At 44.0% G+C, this 23,075-nt stretch overlaps 1 protein-coding gene across 4 annotated transcripts in view; it reads left to right on the forward strand.

The window, feature by feature from the left end:
• The window catches only part of LOC139243146 (protein sel-1 homolog 3-like), a 125,969-nt gene that overhangs the window by 48,707 nt on the left and 54,187 nt on the right, over positions 1-23,075 (forward strand). For all 4 annotated transcript variants that reach the window (XM_070870713.1, XM_070870710.1, XM_070870712.1 and 1 more), the window contains exons 8-10: positions 2,667-2,802; positions 6,283-6,441; positions 7,862-8,082. In XM_070870713.1, coding sequence (XP_070726814.1) covers positions 2,667-2,802; positions 6,283-6,441; positions 7,862-8,082 — 516 coding nt within the window. The remainder of the gene's footprint in view (positions 1-2,666; positions 2,803-6,282; positions 6,442-7,861; positions 8,083-23,075) is intronic.

The following is a 23,075-nucleotide window of genomic DNA, read 5'->3' on the forward strand; positions in this document are numbered from 1 at the left end:
ACAGGAAGGCTCTGTTTTCCACTCGAAGCCAGCTAGATTGAGAGGTTGGCTAGCTCCGGCTGGGTAGGCCTGTGGCACTAGGCCGCAGAGAGGAGGGACGGATTGCATTAGGGTTGGGGAGTGGCCAGGGGAGCAAGGGGTGGGGGAGGTCGCATGAGGATCGAGGGCCGGAGGAGCATGGGGGCTGGGGGGATGTCGGTGGGTATATTACAGATCGCATGCCGGGAGGAGCACGGAGTGTGCAGCCATCACTGGGCTGGTAGGAGCCCGGGGGCGGGGGTGGTTGATGGGGATTACAGGCCGGAAGGAGCACGGGGAGGGCCAGAGGAGTGGGTGGGGGAATCAGCGACCGGTGGTGGTGGGTGAGGGGGGACTGGAGACCTCCGGGGGGGATCGGAGGGATGGCGGGAGATCAGTGGCCTTGTAGATGAGTGGGGGGTGGCTTTGATTGGCTCAGATCACAGGTGGTGGGCTAGGTCGGGACCCTAGATTCAGGAAGTGGTGTAAAGGCATTTACCTCCTGGACCCAGCAGTTCTCGCCTTACTTTAGCTGGCAGGTTTCACAATGCGTGCAAAACCCGACCAGCTAAAGGTAAACATAAAATGGAGGTTAAAGCACAGGCTTCTAGCCTGATTATAAATGTTTAAATAGGCAACCCGCTTCCTGGCAGTGGATTGGCTGCCCACCTCCGTCTCCTCTCCGTTAGAAACCGGAAGTGGGCGGGTTGGAGGCAGGTTCAGGTTGGGATTCAGATTTTTAACTACCCACATGCCCCCAACCCACCCGATTTTTTTTTTTTCAGTTAAAATGCCCCCCATGGAAGTGTATGCTTCTGGAGGCAGAAGTGCTGCTGTTTCTAGTCGTATCTGTATGAGAGTCTAGGGCAGCAGCACTCTCATTTACAGCAGCAATGTAGTTACTTACAAGCTCCATTACAAATAAATTCCCATTTGCTGTAAGCTTAGTCTTCATCATGACAGTTTAGAAATAAAAACAGCAAATCTTCGAGATGCGCACCAAGACCATCAGCAGCAGAGAGGAAAAAGGAGGGGGCAATCCTGAAACATGATCGTGACATTTTTTTTGATACTGAGAAAGGCAATAGAGTCCCTTGTATAGCAATCCGCACAGTAATGGGAGGGAAGAGCATTAGATAAAGGTCAAGAGTCAGATATGAAAATCAGTATTTCAAAGAGGCAGTAAATTGGGTTATGGCCTTAAAAACAGATCATTAAAGTGCTGGGAAGAGATGACCAGCATAGGATAGTATACAGCAGTCATGGCCAGGCTGGGAAAAGGCATTTGAAAGAGAAAAAGTGAGTAAAACATATGCAAGATGGAGGTAATGGACTGCAGTTTGAATAAGAGAAAATAACGAAGATTTTGAAGTTGCTTTGCTCAGTGTTCAGGTCAGAGGTTTGCAAGTGCCCAAGAGGAAGGTGAAACCATGTTTCTGAAGTTTGTGTTTAGCTTGACTAGAGCATTTGAGGTGGTCAAAGATAAAATGGTCAAAATTAAAACGCGTGAGTGAATTGAACTGGTCTGTTTTTACTTCTGCCATTTACAGCTTTCATCATATCTAATTTTACCATTTTACTCTTATTTTGAACCAGATATCAATTTATTCCGCCTAAACACTCAGGTGGGGTTGACAAGCTATTGATAGCACAATAACATAAGCACATTGCAGTTCACAAAGCTAGTATTTTATTTTGGTGTATTTGAACATAGTAACTATATTTGATTTAATAATTTCCTTAGGAGCTCTGTTTATTCATTTTCTGACATTTTATATATTAGATTTAGCAATGTAGTTACTTACAAGCTCCATTACAAATAAATTCCCATTTGCTGTAAGCTTAGTCTTCATGACAGTTTAGAAATAAAAACAATTGGGAAAGGAAATTTTTTTAATGAGTATGGAAGTTTGGTAAACTGATGATGTTGTCAGCACTTTGAAGGGTAGGCTCCAGGCAGCACAATTACTGCTTTCTGCGCAAAACCAATAATGTGTTTTAATGTTTGACAAAGCTGCCATCCATTCATTCACTGTTGTTTTCTACCAGAAGACCCCATCTTCCTTATTATCACAGTGGATGCTATATTTGCTGTGTTGGATGTGCATTTTGATGCCGAGCCAGTTTCCGGGTCAGAACTCCGAATACTGATAGTAATTGAAGGAAGTTAGTGGTGGGGTGGGATGGAAATGGAAGAGAGGAGGAGAAATAAAAAGGATCAGACAGCTAGAGAAATCAATGTATTACACCCCTCCCGACCTAGCAACCAGGAGATTAGACTGAAGGAACAAATAGCTTAAGGGCTTTACAGGTATTCAACCAACTGGGTCCATAATATGTTTAGAGAAGGCACGCTGATTATTTGAGAACACAACAAAATTCATTGAGAGTCATTTTCTTAAGAAAAATTCTGATAAGCTTACAAACTTTATTAATCCTGAAAATCTCGTACAGTAAATGGTTCTCTTCCTCCCCCCCCCCCCCCCCCCCCGCCACCTTCATTATTAAATGAAATGGTGCAAAATTATAAACTAAACCACGGTAGCAAGTTGGCAAGGGATCAGTGCACCATCAATAACCATTTATGTTTGTTTTTAATGCAAGTTCGACTGCCTGTATTTAAAATCATTTCTTTCTCATATTTGCAGATTTCAAATCCTCTTGTAATTGATCATAAATTCCATGAACATATTGAACAGTACTATAAAAATTGCAAAAAGCTCAATACACTTATCATGAAGTATTTCCAAAGCCTTGGATTACACAAGAAAATACAGCAAATGAGTAAGTAAACTAAAGTTTATTAACCTTATCAGCAAATGAAATTACATTGCCTTATATTCCAACAGTGGATCGTCAAGGGGCTATAGTGGGGGAGGAACTTAACACAATCACAATCACTAAGTAGGTGGTACTCTGTAAGATAATGGGACTAAAGACAGATAAATCCCCTGGACCTGATGGCTTGCATCCTAGGGTCTTAAGAGAAATAGCAGCAGGGATAGTGGATGCATTGGTTGTAATTTACCAAAATTCCCTGGATTCTGGGGAGGTCCCAGCAGATTGTAAAACTGCAAATGTAAAGTCCCTATTTTAAAAAGGAGGCACACATAAAGCAGAAAACTATAGACCAGTTAGCCTAACATCTGTGGTTGGGAAAATGTTGGAGTCCATTATTAAAGAAGCAGTAGCAGGACATTTGGATCAGCAAAATTCAGTCAGGCAGAATCAGCATGGATTTATGAAGGGGAAGTCATGTTTGACAAATTTGCTGGAGTTCTTTGAGGATGTAACGGACAGGGTGGATAAAGGGGAACCAGTGGATGTGATATATTTGGACTTCCAAAAGGCATTTGACAAGATGCCACATTAAAGGCTACTGCACAAGATAAAAGTTCACGGGATTGGGGGTAATATATTAGCATGGATAGAGGATTGGCTAACTAACAGAGAACAGAGAGTCGGGATAAATGGTTCATTCTCCTGGTTCGCAACCAGTAACTAGTGGGGTGCCGCAGGGATCAGTGCTGGGACCCCAACTATTTTACAATCTGTATTAACAACTTGGAAGAAGAGACTGAGTGTAACATAGCCAAGTTTGCTGACGATAAAAAGATGGGAGAAAAAGCAATGTGTGAGGAGGACACAAAAAATCTGCAAAAGGACATAGACAGGCTAAGTGAGTGGGCAAAATTTGGCAGATGGAGTATAATGTTGGAAAGTGTGAGGTCATGCACTTTGGCAGAAAAAAATCAAAGAGAAAGTTATTATTTAAATGGAGAAAGATTGCAATGTGCCACAGTATAGCGGGACCCGGAGGTACTTGTGCACGAAACACAAAAGGATAGCATGCAGGTACAGCAAGTGATCCGGAAGGCCAATGGTATCTTGGCCTTTATTGCAAAGGGGATGGAGTATAAAAGCAGGGAAGTCTTGCTACAACTATGCAAGGTATTGGTGATGCTACACCTGGAATACTGCGTGCAGTTTTGGTTTCCATCTTTACGAAAAGATATACTTGCTTTGAAGGCAGTTCAGAGAAGGTTCACTAGGTTGATTCCGGGAATGAGGGGGTTGACTTATGAGGAAAGGTTGAGTAGGTTGGGCCTCTACTCATTGAAATTCAGAAGAATGAAAGGCGATCTTATCGAAATGTATAAGATTCTGAGGGGGCTTGACAAGGTGGATGCAGAGAGGATGTTTCCACTGATGGGAAAGACTAGAACTAGAGGGCATGATCTTAGAATAAGGAGCTGCCCATTTAAACCAGAGATGAAGAGGAATTTTTTCTTCTCAGAGGGTTGTAAATCTGTGCAATTTGCTGCCTCAGAGAGCTGTGGAAGCTGGGACATTGAATAAATTTAAGACAGAAATAGACAGTTTCTTAAACGATAAGGGGATAAGAGGTTATGGGGAGCGGGCGGGGAAGTGGAACTGAGTCCATGATCAGATCAGCCATAATCTTATTGAATGGCGGAGCAGGCTCAAGGGGCCGTATGGGCTATTCCTGTTCCTATTTCTTATGTTCTTATGTGTATGGGAAAGCAATTATCAGTCGTTATTGTGACTATAGGATCTGAATGCAGAGGAAATCATGAGCTAATTAAAGGTTGTAATGAGAAGCTGATGATTTACTCAGTTGGTTATTATGGATTCTAATGAAGTGCATCAGAAGGAACCTAACACAGAAGACACAGGCATAAAATTCAATGTTCAGTAAACTTCCCATTCACAATTTATGTTTGAAGGCTATAGCATTTAAGCATTGCCCATATTAGTAGGAGTTTATAAGCCGAAGGTAATTAAAGCTTTCTGGGCTAGATGAAGGCAGCAGATGTTTTAGAGTAATTCTCTCACTTGGATTTTGCGAATGGTGCTGCAACAGTGCTGTCGCATTTTGGATCTTTTCTGTCTTTTTTTTTATTGCAGGTACTTCAGCTTCTGTATTTTTAGATTACTGTCATGAGTGGATTATAAGTCTCTCTGGTTTTGAGAGCACTCTCACTGGCCCTGATATATGAGCAACTGTTTGACAGATATTCATAGTTCTGAACCAGGAATCAAAATGCACATCTAACACTGCACGCGTATCATTCTGACAGGACAACGAACATAAAATCCTTTTGTAACTTAAGCAACTGAATAGATTCAGTGCCTCTACAGGAAGTTTCTTCCATCATTGAAAAGCAGCAGTGTATCACAACATCAGACCTGGTTTTAGATTTTTAACTATCGAGTTAATTTATTAAGTAAAAGATGAACAAGCAAATTTATAACTGCTATATAGTACAGAAATATTTTGCAGTAAATATTATACTAACCAACTCCTCAAATGAAAAGCAATAACAGGTCAGAAAGTTTATTTTGTAATTCGGATCTGCCATAGATCCTTTCTTGGTTCATGGCATCCAGCGCTTTTAATGCTCCTCTGTCAGAGGGATTTGCAAGTCTTTGTGTGACATTAAATGTTTGGTGTATGAGCTTGAGTTGATCTTCTGGAGTTCTGCTGCTTGGAAAGTTGTGAGGATCTCTCTCCATATCTCCTACCATTCTTCTGCGAATTCTCCGTCGCGATTACAGTGGCAGACTCCTTTTGGATATGTTGTACATTGTCATGGTCCATAAGAAGGAGATATATTTGTATTTTTTTCTAAATCGTGCAGGAGTTGCTTTTCATTGGATTGTATGGAGTTCGGCTGAATCTTGTGGCTCTCATCTAATTTATAGGTAGAAAAATGCTAGAAGTAGATGCATGATGTGGAACTTGTTAACTGCTGCAAAGTTACAATCCAGCCCATGTGGAGGAAGTGACTTATCTGGGTTGAAATTCTTCTCGTGCTAGATTTTGAATCTACTTCTGATGTTTGTTTTTGAAAGTTCTTCACACTGCAGCATGGAACAATGTTTACTAATAATTGTTCATATCAATATTATGAAGACTGCATATGACATAAACTCTGCATGTACTAAAGATATTACATTTAGTTTTGATTGAGTTAGTGCTAACCTGTATAGAGCCCCCTCTCATTTTTGTGGTACAACTCCTGAAATTGCTATTGTGATGGAAATTTCCTGTTTGTCCTCTTAAAATGATTCTCCTATAAAGAGGAAAATAATCTTACAAATCAAAACACAACTGAGTGCAGTAAGTGATAGTCAAGACAGTTTACATATTTTATTAAGAGCCATCCATGCTGTAAATTATGGAAAACTCTTCACAGTTTAGCAATCGTTATCAATGATTATAATATCTTTTATTTACAGATAGAAACAGCAATTATTATTTACAGTTGGTTACTAAATATGGACCGATAAACTCTGATGAAGAAAAGTGCACAGCACGTCCCTGGGGAAAAAGTACCGAGAAGAATTACAAGACTTTATTTGATCTCCTTCAGACAATGGCTTCAGAGCCATTTTTAGGTAACTGTAAAGTGTTTACATAGGATTAAAAAGTGTCCATCAGTTTAACTCTCATTGTTGCTGTTGTTGTACTATTTTTCTTTTGTGCTCTATTTTTCACCTCTCTTCAGTCTCACTTTGATGCATGTTCACTGTCAAGAAGGCATGCTCATCTCAATCTCTGTCATTGTTGTCTTTCGGATGTGACATTAAACTGAGGCCCTGTCTGCTTTCTCAGGTAGACGTAAAAAATCCCATGGGACTATTTTGAAGAAGAGCAGGAGAGTTATCCCCAGTGTACTGGCCAATATTTATCCCTCAATCAACATCACTAAAACACATGATCAAGTTTTTATCACATTGCTATTTGTGGGAGATTGCTGTGTACAAATTAGCTCCCGCATTTCCTATATTACCACAGTGACTACACTTCAAAAAGTACTTAATTGGCTGTAAAGCGCTTTGGGACGTCCGGTCGTCGTGAAAGGCACTATATAAACCCAAGTTTCCTTCTTTCTTTTTCTCTCTCTCTCTCTTTCCCTGTAGCTGACCATTATGTTATGAAACTTGTGAACTAAGATGACAAAAGTTTTTATTTTCTGCCTTCCTTGTGTGGAAATATATGGCAACCATGCAGCACCTCACCTTGATGAGACAAGATCTGGAGCTCGTCATGTGGGAATCGTGGCAGCAAGCCTGCACCCTACCAGGTCATGGAGTAAGATGGTTATATCCAATTGTTATATGGGATGGTCATACACCCTCTCTCGCGCCTTTTCTGAAAATATGGAGGTGAATTTTCTCTCAATTAAAAATGGGAGAATGCTTGTTTTTCCCTGTCTTTAACCAGTAAATGAGAGTGTATGATTCAAAGCCATGCAATTTCATTAGTGACCATCAAATTATGGAGAAAAACTGCCATTTTCCTGTTCTTTGTTACAAAGAACTTTATGTTTACTTATTTCATAACCCACATTTGTCGATAAAGTAATATTATGAAGAGGATTAATTTAAGATCATCCAGTGACTAAGCAAAATGAATCCTTGGCATCCTTCAGTAGAAATCCTCTTCCAAATTAAAACATAAATCTGCAATTCAGAAATTATTTAGAAAATAACAAAATGCACTGTAGCCTGCTACAGAAGTGCAACTTGTGGAATATAAACATGGGATGGTTACTCATTTATTTTCCATTGAGTTAATGCCTCCACTAAAATAGTAGAGGGAGGAATTCCAGACGAACGTGTTAAGCATTTTATTCTTGTGCCCATTGATCTATAAAATAAACTGCCTGGAAATATTGGAATAGTTTAGGAGCTTGCAGGGAAAAAAGAACAGAGGTACATATCATTATATAATTTGTTTGTAAAATGAACACTTCATTTTTTTTTTTAAGTTTTCAGCATTTTTACAAATCTTTTGTTGTGATCTTGTGCTTAGACTTCACTCATTCATCAAATCTACATTCTACACTTATTAAAGTTGGCGAGAAGCTTTTTCAGAAGACAGTAGAGATACTTGCTCGTCCAGGCGGCACCCAGCAGATTGGCCACCTAATCACTTCATTAATGGAAGCCAGCTGCTGTGGTTATTCCAGAGCAGCCTACTTCCTGGCAGTTATTTTTGAGACTGGTCTCGGTGTGGAACTACAACCATTACAGGTAATGCTATCATTGGGATATGCCATTTATTTCAATTATTTTGCCTCGTTAAAATGACAAGTCCTTTCCTGTGTTTTGTTTTTAAATTTTGCTGTAGTTTCTTTTCCAAATGATGAATTTTCTAAAAGCAGACAGCTAAGCAATTAGAATTGTGTTGCCGTGAGGTTGATCTGAACATCTTCAACAGCAGGACCAAAATCAGATAATAAATGTTTGATGGTGGCAGACGGATCAAACCTATCTTGACTTCTTGTAAAATTCGAGGTGGCTTTGATCTGCCTCCCAAGGTCTGTACTCCAGAAAAGAACATTGGAATTGCGAGACCAATAAAGACCAAGCTCCATCTAGTTTGCCTTCAACTATCCTAGTAGTCACATGATGCAATGATAATGGAATTGTTGACGAATCATAGCAACCAATCTCATCAATTAGTCTACAACAAACCCAGACATGAAGTGAGGAAAATTCCAGTGGTCAAGAGTCACCTCTTCCTCCCAAGCATGCTGCACTTACCACATCATGTCTCAAATTATTCATATAATACATCCCAAAATAATATTTTCTGAAAGAAATGTATCTAATATGCATTTGGATGAATCAATACGATCTGCTTCCACCATCTCCCTCGGGAGCCTGTTCCACAGATTAATCACTCACTCAATAATAGCCCTAATATTTACAGGGCTGGAAAGAGAGGGGTGTGGGGGTGGGGGGGGGCGGCGGGGAGAGGAAAGCCAGAAGTATGAGTTTCCCGGATAGCCTGCAGAATGTAACTGCAGGTTGTCTTTTTAATTGTTTCAACAGGTTCCTGCCTGACAGCTAGCCAGATTGACGGGCGAGCTGCCTGTCGGGCGGGAAAGCAACCGAGGAGCGAATACCAAGTTAGTCTGATGTCCTGGGGGTTGGACATCCCGGGGTGGGGGAGGAGCTGAATATTGGGAGGGTTAGCCACAAACATTGTTGGGGGTTGAATTGGACATCGCCGAGGTGCGGGGTGGGGGTGGTTGGGGCATCACAGATAGAGATCAGCTGATTACAGAGGCCCGATGGTAGAGGTAAGTTTGTTGAGCTTGGAGGAAACACACGTCCTGGTCCACAAGCAGTGCAATAAAGACACTTTCCTCATGGATCCTGTCATGGCCACAGTTGGTACCATATCAAGGTGTGCCACCAGAGGGCACAGCAGTGGGAGACTTGTAGGTTACCTGTACAGATGTGCCTGGCCTGGTATAAAAGGCAGTTGAGGAGTTAACTAATAAAGGACTAAGGTCACTACAGTTCAAGTACAACACACTGCCTCATGGAGTCATTGTTAGAGCATCTAAGGACACAATAACTGGCGACGAGAATACGAACTTTCACGCAGAAATGGCTACCCTTGGTACGTTGCAGCAGTTCGCCAATGGTGATGATTGGGACGCCTTTGTGGAGAGGCTAGAAACACTTCTTCACAGCAAACGATCTGGCAGGAGACGACCCGGCCGCACTGGCTATAAGCGCCGCGCTATCCTGTTAATCAGTTGTGGGCCAATGTCTATGACCTCGTCAGGGATTTGCTGGTACCAGCGAAGACAACGACCAAGTTGTACAAGGAGCTCATAATCCTGATCCAGGAGCAACTCAAGCCCAAGGAGAGCATCCTCACAGCCAAACACCGGTTCTATACCCACCGACTGCCCGAAGACCAGGAAATCGCGACGTACACCGCAGACCTCAAGAGGCTGGCGGCACCGTGCGAGTTCAGTACCCACCATAACAAAGCGCTGCAGGACATTTTCTTCATTGGACTTGGCCATGAGGGCCTTCTTCACAAGCTACTGTTGGCGGATACCACAGTCACACTGCAGAAAGCCATTTCTGTGAGCCAGTCATTCATGACCTCGACCTGCAGCTCGAGACAAATGTCTCACCCTCAGGACTCAAACCCGGCAGGTACTGTGCACAGAGTGGTGCCGTTCAGGAGCTGGACTATAGAGCGCGAGTCCTCTTGGGATAGAGAGAACAGGCCCCCGAGTCCCTTAACTCAGAGTCCGCCGAGGGGGGGCTAATCGAGTAGCACCATGCTGGCGTTGCAGAGGGAATCACAGGGCTCACCAGTGCCGTTTTAAAGACTGTGGCACAAAAGGCCACCTCCAGTAAATGTATAGGAGAAATAGGACTCACTGTGTCGATGAGGAATTGTTGGACAGAGAGGCAGTCCAGTCCCACGCGGACGTACATAGCATGTTTACCTGTACCACCGAGTGCTCCCCGCTGAACATGGAAGTCGAGATAGAGGGAAGTCCATTCTTCATGGAAGTGGATATGGGGGTGAGCCAGTCAGTGATGAATCAAGGAGCCTTTGAGAGGCTATGGGACAATCCGGTTGAACAATCCGAGTTGGCCACGGTTCAGGCAAAGCTGCGCACCTATACCATTGAAATCATCCCAGTCGGTAGTATGAATGTAAAAGTACTCCAAGATAGCGTAGTGCACAAGTTCCCTCTGTGGATTGTTGCAGGTGATGGACCAAAGCTGTTCGGCAGGAGGTGGATGGAGAAGATCCAGTGGAAGTGGGAAGATTTCACCCCTCCAGCGACCGAAGCCCTCTGCGCTCAGAGGCAAAGCAAAACCTCACCTGAGGGTGGACCCGGCACTGATGAGCTGACCAGCACGGCACCCGAGACACGGACAGCTCAGCACGGCTGCGTGGAGATGACCCAGCTGAGATGACCCAAACACACCTTCCAGGCTCCAGTGGCAGGACTCCGGAGGGAGAACATCGGATCCAGCAGCGACTTCCGAACTGTGAAGACAGAACCCGGGGAGAAGAGGATTGCCGCAGTCGACATCGTGGACAAAAAGATGGCTCCCACACCACGCGGTGATGCGCTGAAGACAAAGATGTCCGTGGCCAGACCACGAGGTGCAGCGCTGATGGAGCAACACGTGGCACCAAATGGAGAAGCGGATTGGGGTAAAGCAAGCAAGGCTCTCTTAAAGGAGGCCGGCAACCCACCACAATTAAAGGGACAGTTCCACACAATTAAGCAATGTAACAAGAATTGTAAGTTAGAGACTAAAGATGTAACGGATTATGTAAAGTGTTTAACTGACCATATTAAATGTGTAACTGATAATCGGAATTGTATACATGCAACCAGCGAGGAAAAGTCGCGCGATTGTGCACAATGTGTAATTGATGATTTGAACTGCATATGCAATCAGCAAGGAAAAGTCATGTGATCACGATCGGACCCCTAGAGTGTCCATCAACAGTAAGGAAAAGCTGTGCGATGCAGGATTCCTGCCACACGCAGCCAATGCAGCGGGCAGACACCCATCGGGTGCACACAGGTCCAGCGAGCTACCCAATGCAGTAGCCTGCGTCCTGGGGACCAGAGTAATGCACCATGAAGTGTGGCCACAAACAGCCAACACACACGAGCTGCTAAGCAAGCGACCTCAGCAGGTCAAAGGCACCGGTGGTGATACCATGCCCCGGGTCGGCTCCACCTCTCGGGCAACCGATGGCACCAACTGCCACGAGCCTGAAAGAGCAGACTGTACCAAGGCCATATTCCTAGATGTAGGGTCACCCGGCACTCTTTTCCCCAGAGGAAACCAGCACCAGCCAGGATCTCAAACCAAGCAATGCTCAGGCCAGCGAGTCAGCAGTTCCCTGTGCACTGCTAGACGACAGCTCCTCAGGGAGCAGCTGGGACCCAGGGCATAAAGAATGGATGGGGGTATCTCAATGCAAGGAGTATTCATAATAAGGTGGAGAAATTAACTGCTCAGGCAACTATTAACGAATATGATATAATTGGGATCACGGAGACATGGCTCCAGGGTGACCAAGGCTGGCAACTCAACTTCCAGGGGTATTCAACATTCAGGAAGGATAGATAGAAAGGAAAAGGAGGTGGGGTCGCGTTACTGTTTAAAGAGGAAATTAACGCAATACTAAGGAAGGACATTAGCTTGGATGATGTGGAATCTGTATGGGTAGAGCTGCGGAATACCAAAGGGCAGAAAACGCTAGTGGGAGTTGTGTACAGACCACCAAACAGTAGTAGTGAGGTTGGGGATGGCATCAAACAAGAAATTAGGGATGCATGCAATAAAGGTACAGCAGTTATCATGGGCAACTTTAATCTACCTATATAGATTGGGCTAACCAAACTGGTAACAATACGGTGGAGGAGGATTTCCTGGAGTGTATTAGGGATGGTTTTCTAGACCAATATGTCGAGGAACCAACTAGAGAACTGGCCATCCTGGACTGGGTGTTGTGTAATGAGAGAGGACTAATTAGCAATCTTGTTGTGCGAGGCCCCTTGGTGAAGAGTGACCATAATATGGTAGAATTCTTTATTAAGATGGAGAGTGACACAGTTAATTCAGAGAATAGGGTCCTGAACTTAAGGAAAGGTAACTTTGATGGTATGAGACGTGAATTGGCTAGGATAGACTGGCAAATGATGCTTAAAGGGTTGATGGTGGATAGGCAATGGTAGACATTTATCGATCACATGGATGAACTACAGCAATTGTACATTTCTGTCTGGAGTAAAAATAAAACTGGGAAGGTGACTCAACCATGGCTAACAAGTGAAATTAAACATAGTGTTAAATCCAAGGAAGAGGCATATAAATTGCCAGAAAAAGCAGCAAACCTGAGGACTGGGAGAAATTTAGAATTCAGCAGAGGAGGCCAAAGGGTTTAATTAGAATGGGGAAAATAGAGGATGAGAGGAAGCTTGCTGGGAACATAAAAACTGACTGCAAAAGCTTCTCTAGATATGTGAAGAGAAAAAGGTTAGTGAAGACAAATGTCGGTCCCTTGCAGTCAGAATCAGGTGAATTTATAATGAGGAATAAAGAAATGGCAGATCAATTGAACAAATACTTTGGTTCTGTCTTCACTAAGGAAGACACAAATAACCTTCCGGAAATACTAGTGGTCTGAGGGTCGAGCGAGAAGGAGGAACGGAAGGAAATCCTTAATAGTCAGGAAATTGTGTTAAGGAAATTGATGGGATTGAAGGCTGATAAATCCCCAGGACCTGATGGTCTGCATCCCAGAGTACTTAAGGAAGTGGTCCTAGAAATAGTGGATGCATTGGTGATCATTTTCCAACATTCTATTGACTCTGGATCAGTTCCTATGGACTGGAGGGTAGCTAATGTCTCACCACTTTTTTTTAAAAAGGAGGGAGAGAGAAAACATGGAATTATAGACCGGTTAGCCTGACATCGATGGTGGGGAAAATGTTGGAATCAATTATTAAAGATGAAATAGCAGAACATTTGGAAAGCAGTGACAGGATCGGTCCAAGACCGCATGGATCTATGAAAGGGAATTAATGCTTGACAAATATTCTATTATTTTTTGTGGATGTAACTAGTAGAGTGGACAAGGGAGAACCAGTGGATGTGGTGTATTTGCACTTTCAAAAAAGGCTTTTGACAAGGTCCCACACAACAGATTAGTGTGTAAAATTAAAGCACATGGTTTTGGGGGTAATGTATTGACGTGGATAGAGAACTGGTTGGCAGACAGGAAGCAGAGAGTCGGAATAAATGGGTCCTTTTCAGAATGGCAGGCAGTGACTAGTGGGGTGCCGCAGGGCTCAGTGCTGGGACCCCAGCTATTTACAATATACATTAATGATGTAGATGAAGGAATTGAATGTAATATCTCCAAGTTTGCAGATGACACTAAGCTGGGTGGTGGTGTGAGCTGTGAGGAGGATGCGAAGAGGCTACAGTGTGACTTGGACAGGTTAGGTGAGTGGACAAATGCATGGCCGTTGCAGTATAATGTAGATAAATGTGAGGTTATCCACTTTGGTGGCAAAACCCAGGAAGGGAGAATATTATCTGAATGATGACAGATTAGGAAAAGGGGAGGTGCAACGAGACCTGGGTGTCATGGTATATCAGTCATTGAAAATTGGCAAGCAGGTACAGCAGGCAGTGAAGAAGGCAAATGGCATATTGGCTTTCATAGCTAGAGGATTTGAGTATAGGAGCAGGGAGGTCTTACTGCAGTTGTGCAGGGCCCAGGGCCTTGGTGAGGCCCCATCTGGAATATTGTGTTCAGTTTTTGTCTCCTAATCTGAGGAAGGATGTTCTTGCTATTGAGGGAGTGCAGCGAAGGTTCACTAGACTGATTCCCGGGATGGCAGAACTGACATATGAGGAGAGATTGGATCGACTGGGCTTGTATCCACTGGAGTTCAGAAGAATGAGAGGGGACCTCATGGAAACGTTTAAAATTCTGACGGGTTTAGACAGGTTAGATGCAGGAAGAATGTTCCCAATGTTGGGGAAGTCCAGAACAGTCTGAGGATAAGGGGTAAGCCATTTAGGACCGAGATGAGGAGAAACTTCTTCACCCAGAGAGTGGTGAACCTGTGGAATTCTCTACCACAGAAAGTAGTTGAGGCCAATTCACTAAATATATTCAAAAGGGAGTTAGATGAAGTCCTTACTACTCGGGGGATCAAGGGTTATGGCGAGAAAGCAGGAAGGGGGTACTGAAGTTTCATGTTCAGCCATGAACTCATTGAATAGCGGTGCAGGCTAGAAGGGCTGAATGGCCTGCTCCTGCACCTATTTTCTATGTTTCTATGATTGGACAGGTTAGAGGCAGGAAGAATGTTCTTGATGCTGGGGAAGTCCAGAAGCAGGGGTCACAGTCTAAGGATAAGGGGTAAGCCATTTAGGACCGAGAAGAGGAGAAACGTCTTCACTCAGAGAGTTGTTAACCTGTGGAATTCTCTACTGCAGAAAGTTGTTGAGGCCAATTCGTTAGATATATTCAAAAGGGAGTTAGATATGGTCCTTGTGGCTAAAGGGATCAACGGGTATGGAGAGAAAGCAGGAAAGGGGTACGGAGGTTGAATGATCAGCCATGATCTTATTGAATGGTGGTGCAGGCTCGAAGGGCTGAATGGCCTACTCCTGTACCTAATTTCTAAATTTCTATGTTTCTATGTCGCAGACATCTGTGAACCTGCCTAACGTTAGGAATCACGGCAACAGCCCCGAGAGTAGGCTACTCAAGCCAACCGGTTTCCCAGTGCCAGCACCGGGCACTGAACCGCCACAGGACTGCAGGGACACCACCCAGCAGCTCTGGAACTAGCTTGTCCTTATGCACTGGTCACCACAACGACAAGGCACCTAACGCTCTTGTCGCACCACGGAAACTCTCAAAAAAAAAAACATGCAAAACCCACTTACCTGAACTTGTGTGTACATGAATACCAGGAGCCCCGCCACACCAACGTGGGAGAGGGAGAATGGAATGGTCAGGAACACACACACACACACACACACACAAACAGCAATCACCAGCACGCTACTGCACCAACTCCCCACCCAAGGTTGAGCTGGCCTGCGAGAGGTCAACCAGACAAAACCCACATAGAGCTAAGCCCAGAGCATAAGTAATGCAGAGGTGATTTGCACTGAGGGTTTAGGGTGAGTGATGTCACTTATCTTACATGGCCACTGTTGATACCATATCAAGGTGTGCCACCGGAGGGCACCGCAGTGGGAGACTTGTAGGTTACTTGTACAGGTGTGACTGGCCTAGTATAATAGGCAGGACACCAGGTGTGATCCCTACTCTTGAGTTAACTAATGAAGGGCTAAGGTCACTATAGTTCAAGTACAACACACTGCCTTGTGGAGTCATTATTAGAGCATCTAAGGACACAATAGATCCCGTCCTTCTTGCCTCTTTGTAACTTCTGGGATTCCCGAGGCCCGGGATTAGTTTTGAACTTACCTCCTTCAAGCGAAGACTGTGTCCCCGGCTCTACTATTCTGGACAGGGTGAAACAGATTTTCATGGTGGACATTAGTCTCTTTAGATATTACATTTCCCTGTAAGCACCAAGAATTGTCTGAACATTTTGACAACAGATTTGTTGCTTGCACACAGAAAATTACAGAAGGCACTTATGCTTCAATACCTTCTAATGGATTTCCTGAGAGAATGTATTTAAGATCATCCAGTGACTAAGTAAAATTAATCTTGGCAGCACTCAGTGATATTATCCTCTAAATTATAACGTAAGACTACAATTCAGAAATTAAGTTTTTAAAAAAATAACAATGTACTGCAGCCCATTACAGAAGTGCAAATGAATTCATACAATTTTGTGTTGTAATATTTCAATTTGAGTGAGAACATAAAATTGTTGCAAAAACCTGGGTGTATTTTCCATGCTACAAAGGACATTCTATTCTCCTATCTGACATGTTTGTCTTGAAGAGGATGTACAAGAGATGCCCCTGCATCTGCCCAGTGCCCCCACACCTGCATCTGCAGACAGTGAACATATCCCACTTGGCAGACCATTAGTGCATATGGAGCCACGAATTGAAACAGCAAACCTGATGGCACCGCTAAGATATGTGAATGTCTTACTAGTTGTACTATTGAATGCTTGCTTGGAAAGACATCAATCGCAGTATGAAAGAGGGCAAGAATCAGACCAGAATTTGTTGTATAGAGCGTGCCACATTGGTTAGACATTTCCCTCACCCTTCAGCTTGAAAAAGTTTTGTGCTGCAAATTGTTGGAAGTGTGAGATGATAACGGCGTGGCAAGGGCAGCAGGGCATCTGCATCCTTGATGAACAATAGGACCAATGAGATTGAAGGATCGAGAAAGAAATGGGAACAAAGGAGAAGGAAATATGGTGAATATAGTCAAATTAGGTACAGAAAGCTAAATAGAGGGAAAGAAAAATTGGATTAAAAGAGAGAGAGAAAAAAGCCAGAAAGAAAAAGTAACAAAAAAATTTAAAATTGTAAGAATCTCCAAGAACAATTTACTACCTGCAGGAATGAAATAATGTTTACTGTGAAAATCTGTTTCAGCATGTCTGGAATAGTAGAGTCAGGGGACCCAACCGTCGCTTGAAGGGGTGTAAATTCAAAACTAATCTGCAGTAAAATTGGGGGGGAATTTTAAGCCCAAAAATGGGTGGTTGGGGGTGGGTGGGAAGGTACAACATTTTTAAATCTCAAACGTGAAACCATCATCATCATCATGGGCAGTCCCTCGAAATTGAGGAAGACTTGCTTCCACAGTAAAAGTGAGTTCTCAGGTGACTGAACAGTCCAATATGGAAATTACAGTCTCTGTCACAGGTGGGACAGACAGTCGTTGGAAGAAAGGGTGGATGGGGAGTCTGGTTCCTTTGCCTGCTGCCTGTGTTTGCTTTCTGCATGCTTTCGGCGACTAGACTTGAGGTGCTTAGCGCCCTCCCAGATGCTCATCCTCCACTTAGGGCGGTCTTTGGCCAGGGACTCCCAGGTGTCGGTGGGGATGTTGCACTTTATCAGGGAGGCTCTGAGGGTGTCCTTGAAAAGTTTCCTCTGCCCACTTGGGGATCACCTGCCATGTAGGAGTTCCGACTAGAGCGCTTTCTTTGGGAGTCTTGTGTCAGGCATGCGAACAATGTGGCCCGCCCAATGGAGCTGGTCGAGTGTGGTCAGTGCTTCGATGTTGGAGATGTTGACTTGATCGAGAACACTGACGTCGGTACATCTGTCATCCCAGGGGATTTGCAGGATCTTGCGGAGACATCGTTGATGGTATTTCTCCAGCGATTTGAGGTGTCTACCGCATATAGTCCACATCATGAGCCATACAGGAGAGCGCGTATCACTGCAGCTCTGTAGACCATAAGCTTGGTGCCAGATTTGACGGCCTGATCCTCGAACACTCTCTTCCTCAGGCGACCGACGGCTGCGCTGGCGCACTGGAGTTGGTGTTGGACCTTATCGTCGATGTCTGCCCTTGCTGATCATATGCTCCCAAGGTATGGAAAGTGGTCCACGTTGTCCAAGACTGCGCTGTGGATTTTGATAACCAGTGGGCAGTGCTGTGTGGCGGGGTCAGGTTGGTGCAGGACCTTTGTCTTATGGATGTTTAGTGTAAGGCCCATGCTTTCGTATGCCTCGATTAAGATGTTGATGATGGCTTGGAGTTCAGCCTCTGTGCGCAGATGCAAGCGTCATCCGCGTACTGTAGTTCGACGACAGAGGATGGGATGGTCTTGGATCTAGCCTGGAGGTGACGAAGATTGAACAGGTTCCTATTGGTTCCATAGTTTAGTTCCACTCCAGCGGGGAGCTTGATGAGCGTGAGGTGGAGCATTGCAGGGAGCAAGATCGAGAAGAGGGTTGGCGCGATGATGCAGCCCTGCTTGACCCCGGTCCGGACGTGGATTGGATCTGTGGTGGATCCATTGGTCAGGATCATGGCCTGCATGTTGTCGTGGAGCAGGCGAAGGATGGCGACAAACATTTGGAGGCAGCCGAAACGGAGGAGGATGCTCCATAGTCCCTTGCGGTTGACAGTGTCAAAGACCTTTGTGAGGTCAAAGATGGGCATGTACAAGGGTTGGTGCTGTTCCCTGCATTTCTCTTGCAGTTGTCGCGCTGTAAAGATTATGTCCGTTGTACCCGGTAGTGGACGGAATCCGCACTGTGACTCCGGGAGGAGCTCCTTAGCCAAAGGGGGAAGACGATTGAGGAGGATTCTAGCGATGACTTTCCCAGTGGCCGACAACAGGGAGATTCCTCTGTAGTTGCCGCAGTCGGACTTGTCTCCTTTTTTGAAGATGGCCATGATTACGGCATCTGAAATGTCCAGGCGTGCACTCCTCCTTCCAGATAAGAGAGATGAGGTCATGCATTCATGTTATTAGTGCCTCTCCGCCATACTTTAGTGCCTCAGCGGGGATTCCATCTGTTCCTGATGCTTTGTTGTTCTTCAGCGGACGGATGGCTTTTTCTACCTCGTGCAGGGCTGGGGCTTTGCTGAGATGGTGGCGGGTAGCATGCTGCGGGATGGAGTCGAGGACACCTTATGTCAAAGGCAGAGTCTCAGTTAAGGAGATCTTCGAAGTGCTCCTTCCAGCGGGCCCTGACTGCCTCGGTATCCTTGATGAGTGTCTCCCCCTTCTTGGCCAGCAGTGGGGTGGGGCCTTGGGTGCTTGAGCCGTAGGTGGACTCGACTGCGGTGAAGAATCCTCGGATTTTTGTCGGCCAGCTGCTGAATCCCCTATGCTTTCTCCACCCACCATCTATTCCTTAGATCAGGGGCTTTTTGTTGGACCTCGGCCTTCAGCCGTCTGTAAAGCTGTTTTGCTGCTCCCGAGTTGGGTTATTGCTTTAAGTTCAGAAATGCCCTGCGCTTGTGGTTTATTAGCTCCTGGATCTCCTGGTCATTCTCATCTGTAATGTCTGTAAGCTTGTAATGTTTGTAGCTCCACACTGTGGATGTAGACGTATTGTGTACTGCAATTGCAGAGTTAATCATTAAACAGAACCAGGCAGATTCCGGAGACTTCCAAGAGAGCTACCTGCCATGTTAGGAAGCTGTGTGTGCTGTGCTCTGTGAATATATCACATTTGGCGACGGAAGATGGGATTTTTTGGATGATTTTAAAGCTTAATTTTTGTTGGTGAAGGATTCAGCCAGCCGACAGAAGATTTTAGAAGTTTCTGTCTTTGCAAAAAGCTACAAAAATCCGAGGTAAAATACAGCACATGGTGTGAACAGCTCGAGATTAATATGGCAGGTGTATTGGGATATTTGGGTGAATATAGACATGAGCGGGAACATTTTAAAACATATGTAGATCGGCTAGAATTGTATTTCATTGCAAATAACATAATTGAAGTTCCAGACAATGCAGTCCAGAACCGGGCTGTGTTGGAACGTAAGAAAGCGATCTTCTTATTGGAGGCAGGTCCGACATTATATGACACTCTTGTAAATCTGCTTGTGTCTAATGAGCCAAAGGACACAATGCTTAGAGATTTTAACGAAGCTGGAGCAACACTATAACTTCAAACCATTAGAAATTGCTGAAAGCTATCGTTTTGGGATTCTGAATCAAAAGGCTGATGAAAGTATCGGTGAATACATCGTAGCGTTAAAAAAAGCTATCGATGCACTGTAATTTTGGAGATTTTCAAAACCGAGCATTACGGGATCGTTTTGTTTGTGGGGTGAAAAATGATGTGATCAGAAGGAAGTTATTGACGACGGATGACTTGACTTTTGAGATTGCTTGTCAGACAGCGAGGTCGATGAGCATGGCCGAACAATATTCCCGAGAATTAAATAATGATCACGGTTGTCAGTCAACCGAGATAAATCACCTGCAGGTTCAAGGTAAAAGACGGGCATGGCTGAAAGTCTCAGAAACTGGAAATTCTACCAGAGCGTCGAAGTCATGCTATAGGTGCCTGGGACAACACATTGCTCAAAGTTGTCCAAACGTGAAGGCAGAGTGTTTCTTCTGCAGAAAGACTGGGCATCTTGCGAAGGCATGCCGACTGAAGTGTAAATCAGCTAACAAAGCTATGAGTCCAGCGTTCGAAGCTATGAGTAGAAATCCAAAGAGACTACATAGCATGGAAGACAACAGGACGAGGAGATGTTGGAATTACACGTCATCAGGAGCACGAGGTTAACGGACAGCGATTCGGAAAGCATCAAAATCCACAGATGTTGCGGGATTCAAGATACCAATGGAAATTGACATGGGTGCATCCGTGAGTGTAGTACTGGAGTCACTCTACCGTGAAAAATTGCGTGATTTTCAACTGAAGAAATCCAAGATAGAGCTGCGAGGCTACTCGGAGAGAAAATTCCTATGGTAGGTCGTATCACAATACCGGTGAAGTATAAAGATCAATTTCAGAACTTGCCTCTAATAGTAGTGAAAGGAGACAAGCCTGCCTTACTAGGAAGAAATTGGTTGAGTTCACTGAAGCTGGATTGAAGTAAGATTTTCTCTGTGGAAGCGAGATTTTCATCAACGGATGAGGTTATCAAGAAGTATCCAAAGGTGTTCAAGGCGAGTGTCAGGGTACAGAAGGACGCTAGATCGGTTTACGACAAGCCACGTTCCGTACCATATGCACTCAAGGAGAAAGTTGAGCAAGAACTCAAAAGACTAGAGACTGAGAACATTATTTGTAAGATAGAGCGGTGATTATAAAGTAACCATAAACCAGGTTCTAGAGGGTAATGTCCCCAATCCATTGCCGAATATAAAAGATTTGTTCACAAGACTGTCAGGTGGTCAGATCTTCTCAAAACTGGATCTTACGAATTCCTACTTACAGCTTGAACTAGATGAGTTCAAGTCATGTTTGACTATAAATACTCATCTAGGCCTATATCAATTTAATAGGCTACCATTTGGAGTGTCTTCCGCCTCTGCCATATTCCAAGGGGTGATGAATCAGATTTTGCAAGGTATTGAAGGGGTAGTAGGTTATTTGGATGACATACTAATTTCAGCACCAAATAGGCAAATTCATAATAACATATTGAATGAAGTCCTCAAACGACTAGAGAAGCACAGAGTACGAGTGTCTGCTCGTAAGTGAGAGTTATTTAAAAACTCAGTGGAGTACTTGGGGTACAGAGTAGATAAAGATGGTTTACATCCAACCATGGAAAAATTGGATGCAATTAGAAATGCACCCACTCCCAGGAATGTCACCGAACTTCGTTCATTCTTGGGTCGTTTGAACTATTATGGGAAGTTCCTACCAAATTTGGCTACAGTATTACATCCACTGAATTAACTATTGAAAAAACAGGTCCATTAGAAGTGGTCAAAAGAATGCAATACAGCTTTCAAGGAATGTTAAAGCAACTTGGTAGAAAGCACCATGTTAGTTCACTATGACATATGTAAGGAGATTAAACTAGCATGTGATGCCTCTCTGTATGGAGTTGGGGCAGTAATCTCTCGTGTATTAAGTAGTGGGGAGGAGAGACCAATTGCTTTTGTTTCACGCACTCTCAGTGCCAGTGAGAGTAATTATGCGCAAATTGAAAGGGAAGCTTTGGCATTAATTTTTGGGGTCAAGAAGTTTCACAAATACTTGTATGGTTGTAAGTTTACCATCGTTGCGGACCATAAGCCCCTAACAGCAATCTTCCATCCAAAGTCTCCAGTTCCAACAATAACTGCAGCCCGAATACAGAGATGGGCTTTGATTTTGTCAGCATATGCATATGATATTGAATACAGACGATCAGCTGATCACAGTAATGCTGATGCAATGTCTAGATTGCCTTCTCCATCACAAGTTACACCCGATAGGGAAGAAGTGTTTTATTTTTCATACATTGATGAACTGCCAGTCACAGCTGAAGAGATTGGTAGAGCAACCAAACGTGACCCAGTGATGTCAAAGGTGTATGAGTATATTGCAAATGGATGGCCAAACCAGGTAACAGACAAATATACACATCCATTCTTCATTTGTAGGAATGAATTATCAGTCGATAAAGATTGTATCATGTGAGGTGCAAGAGTGGTTATACCAAATAAATTCAGGTCCAAATTATTAGGAGACCTCCATGACTAGCACCTGGGAATGTGCTTGACCAAGAGTTTTGCACGCAGTTATTTATGGTGGCCAGGTCTTGATAAAGGTATCGAGTACATCATGAGTCAGTGTACGACATGTCAATCGGTCAGCAAGCAACCACCACCAGTAACATTACAGCCATGGAAATGGCCTCCCAGGGTGTGGCAAAGGCTACATATTGATTTTTCTGAGTTAGAAGGACAACAATTGTTCATTGTGATTGCTAGCCATTCGAAGTGAGTTGAGGTGTTTCCAATGTGGAAAATAACAACAAGTAAAACGTTGGACATTTTACGAAAATTATTTTCTTCATTTGGCCCCCCTGAAGAAATTGCATAATTCACGAGCAAAAATGGTGTGAAACATACCAAGGTTCCACCATACCATCCTGCTTCGAATGGTGCAGCAGAGCGCACTGTACAAATTGTAAAACGTGCCCTCATAAAACAAATGTTAGATCCAAATCCAAGGAAACGACAGTTGTCATTGGATCACAAATTGGCTAATTTTTTGATTACATATCAAAATATTCCTCATACAACTACTGGTAGAACACCAGCAGAGTTGTTTCTCAA

The sequence above is a fragment of the Pristiophorus japonicus genome, chromosome 2 (genome assembly GCF_044704955.1).
Source record: "Pristiophorus japonicus isolate sPriJap1 chromosome 2, sPriJap1.hap1, whole genome shotgun sequence".
NCBI classification, from domain to species: domain Eukaryota; kingdom Metazoa; phylum Chordata; class Chondrichthyes; family Pristiophoridae; genus Pristiophorus; species Pristiophorus japonicus.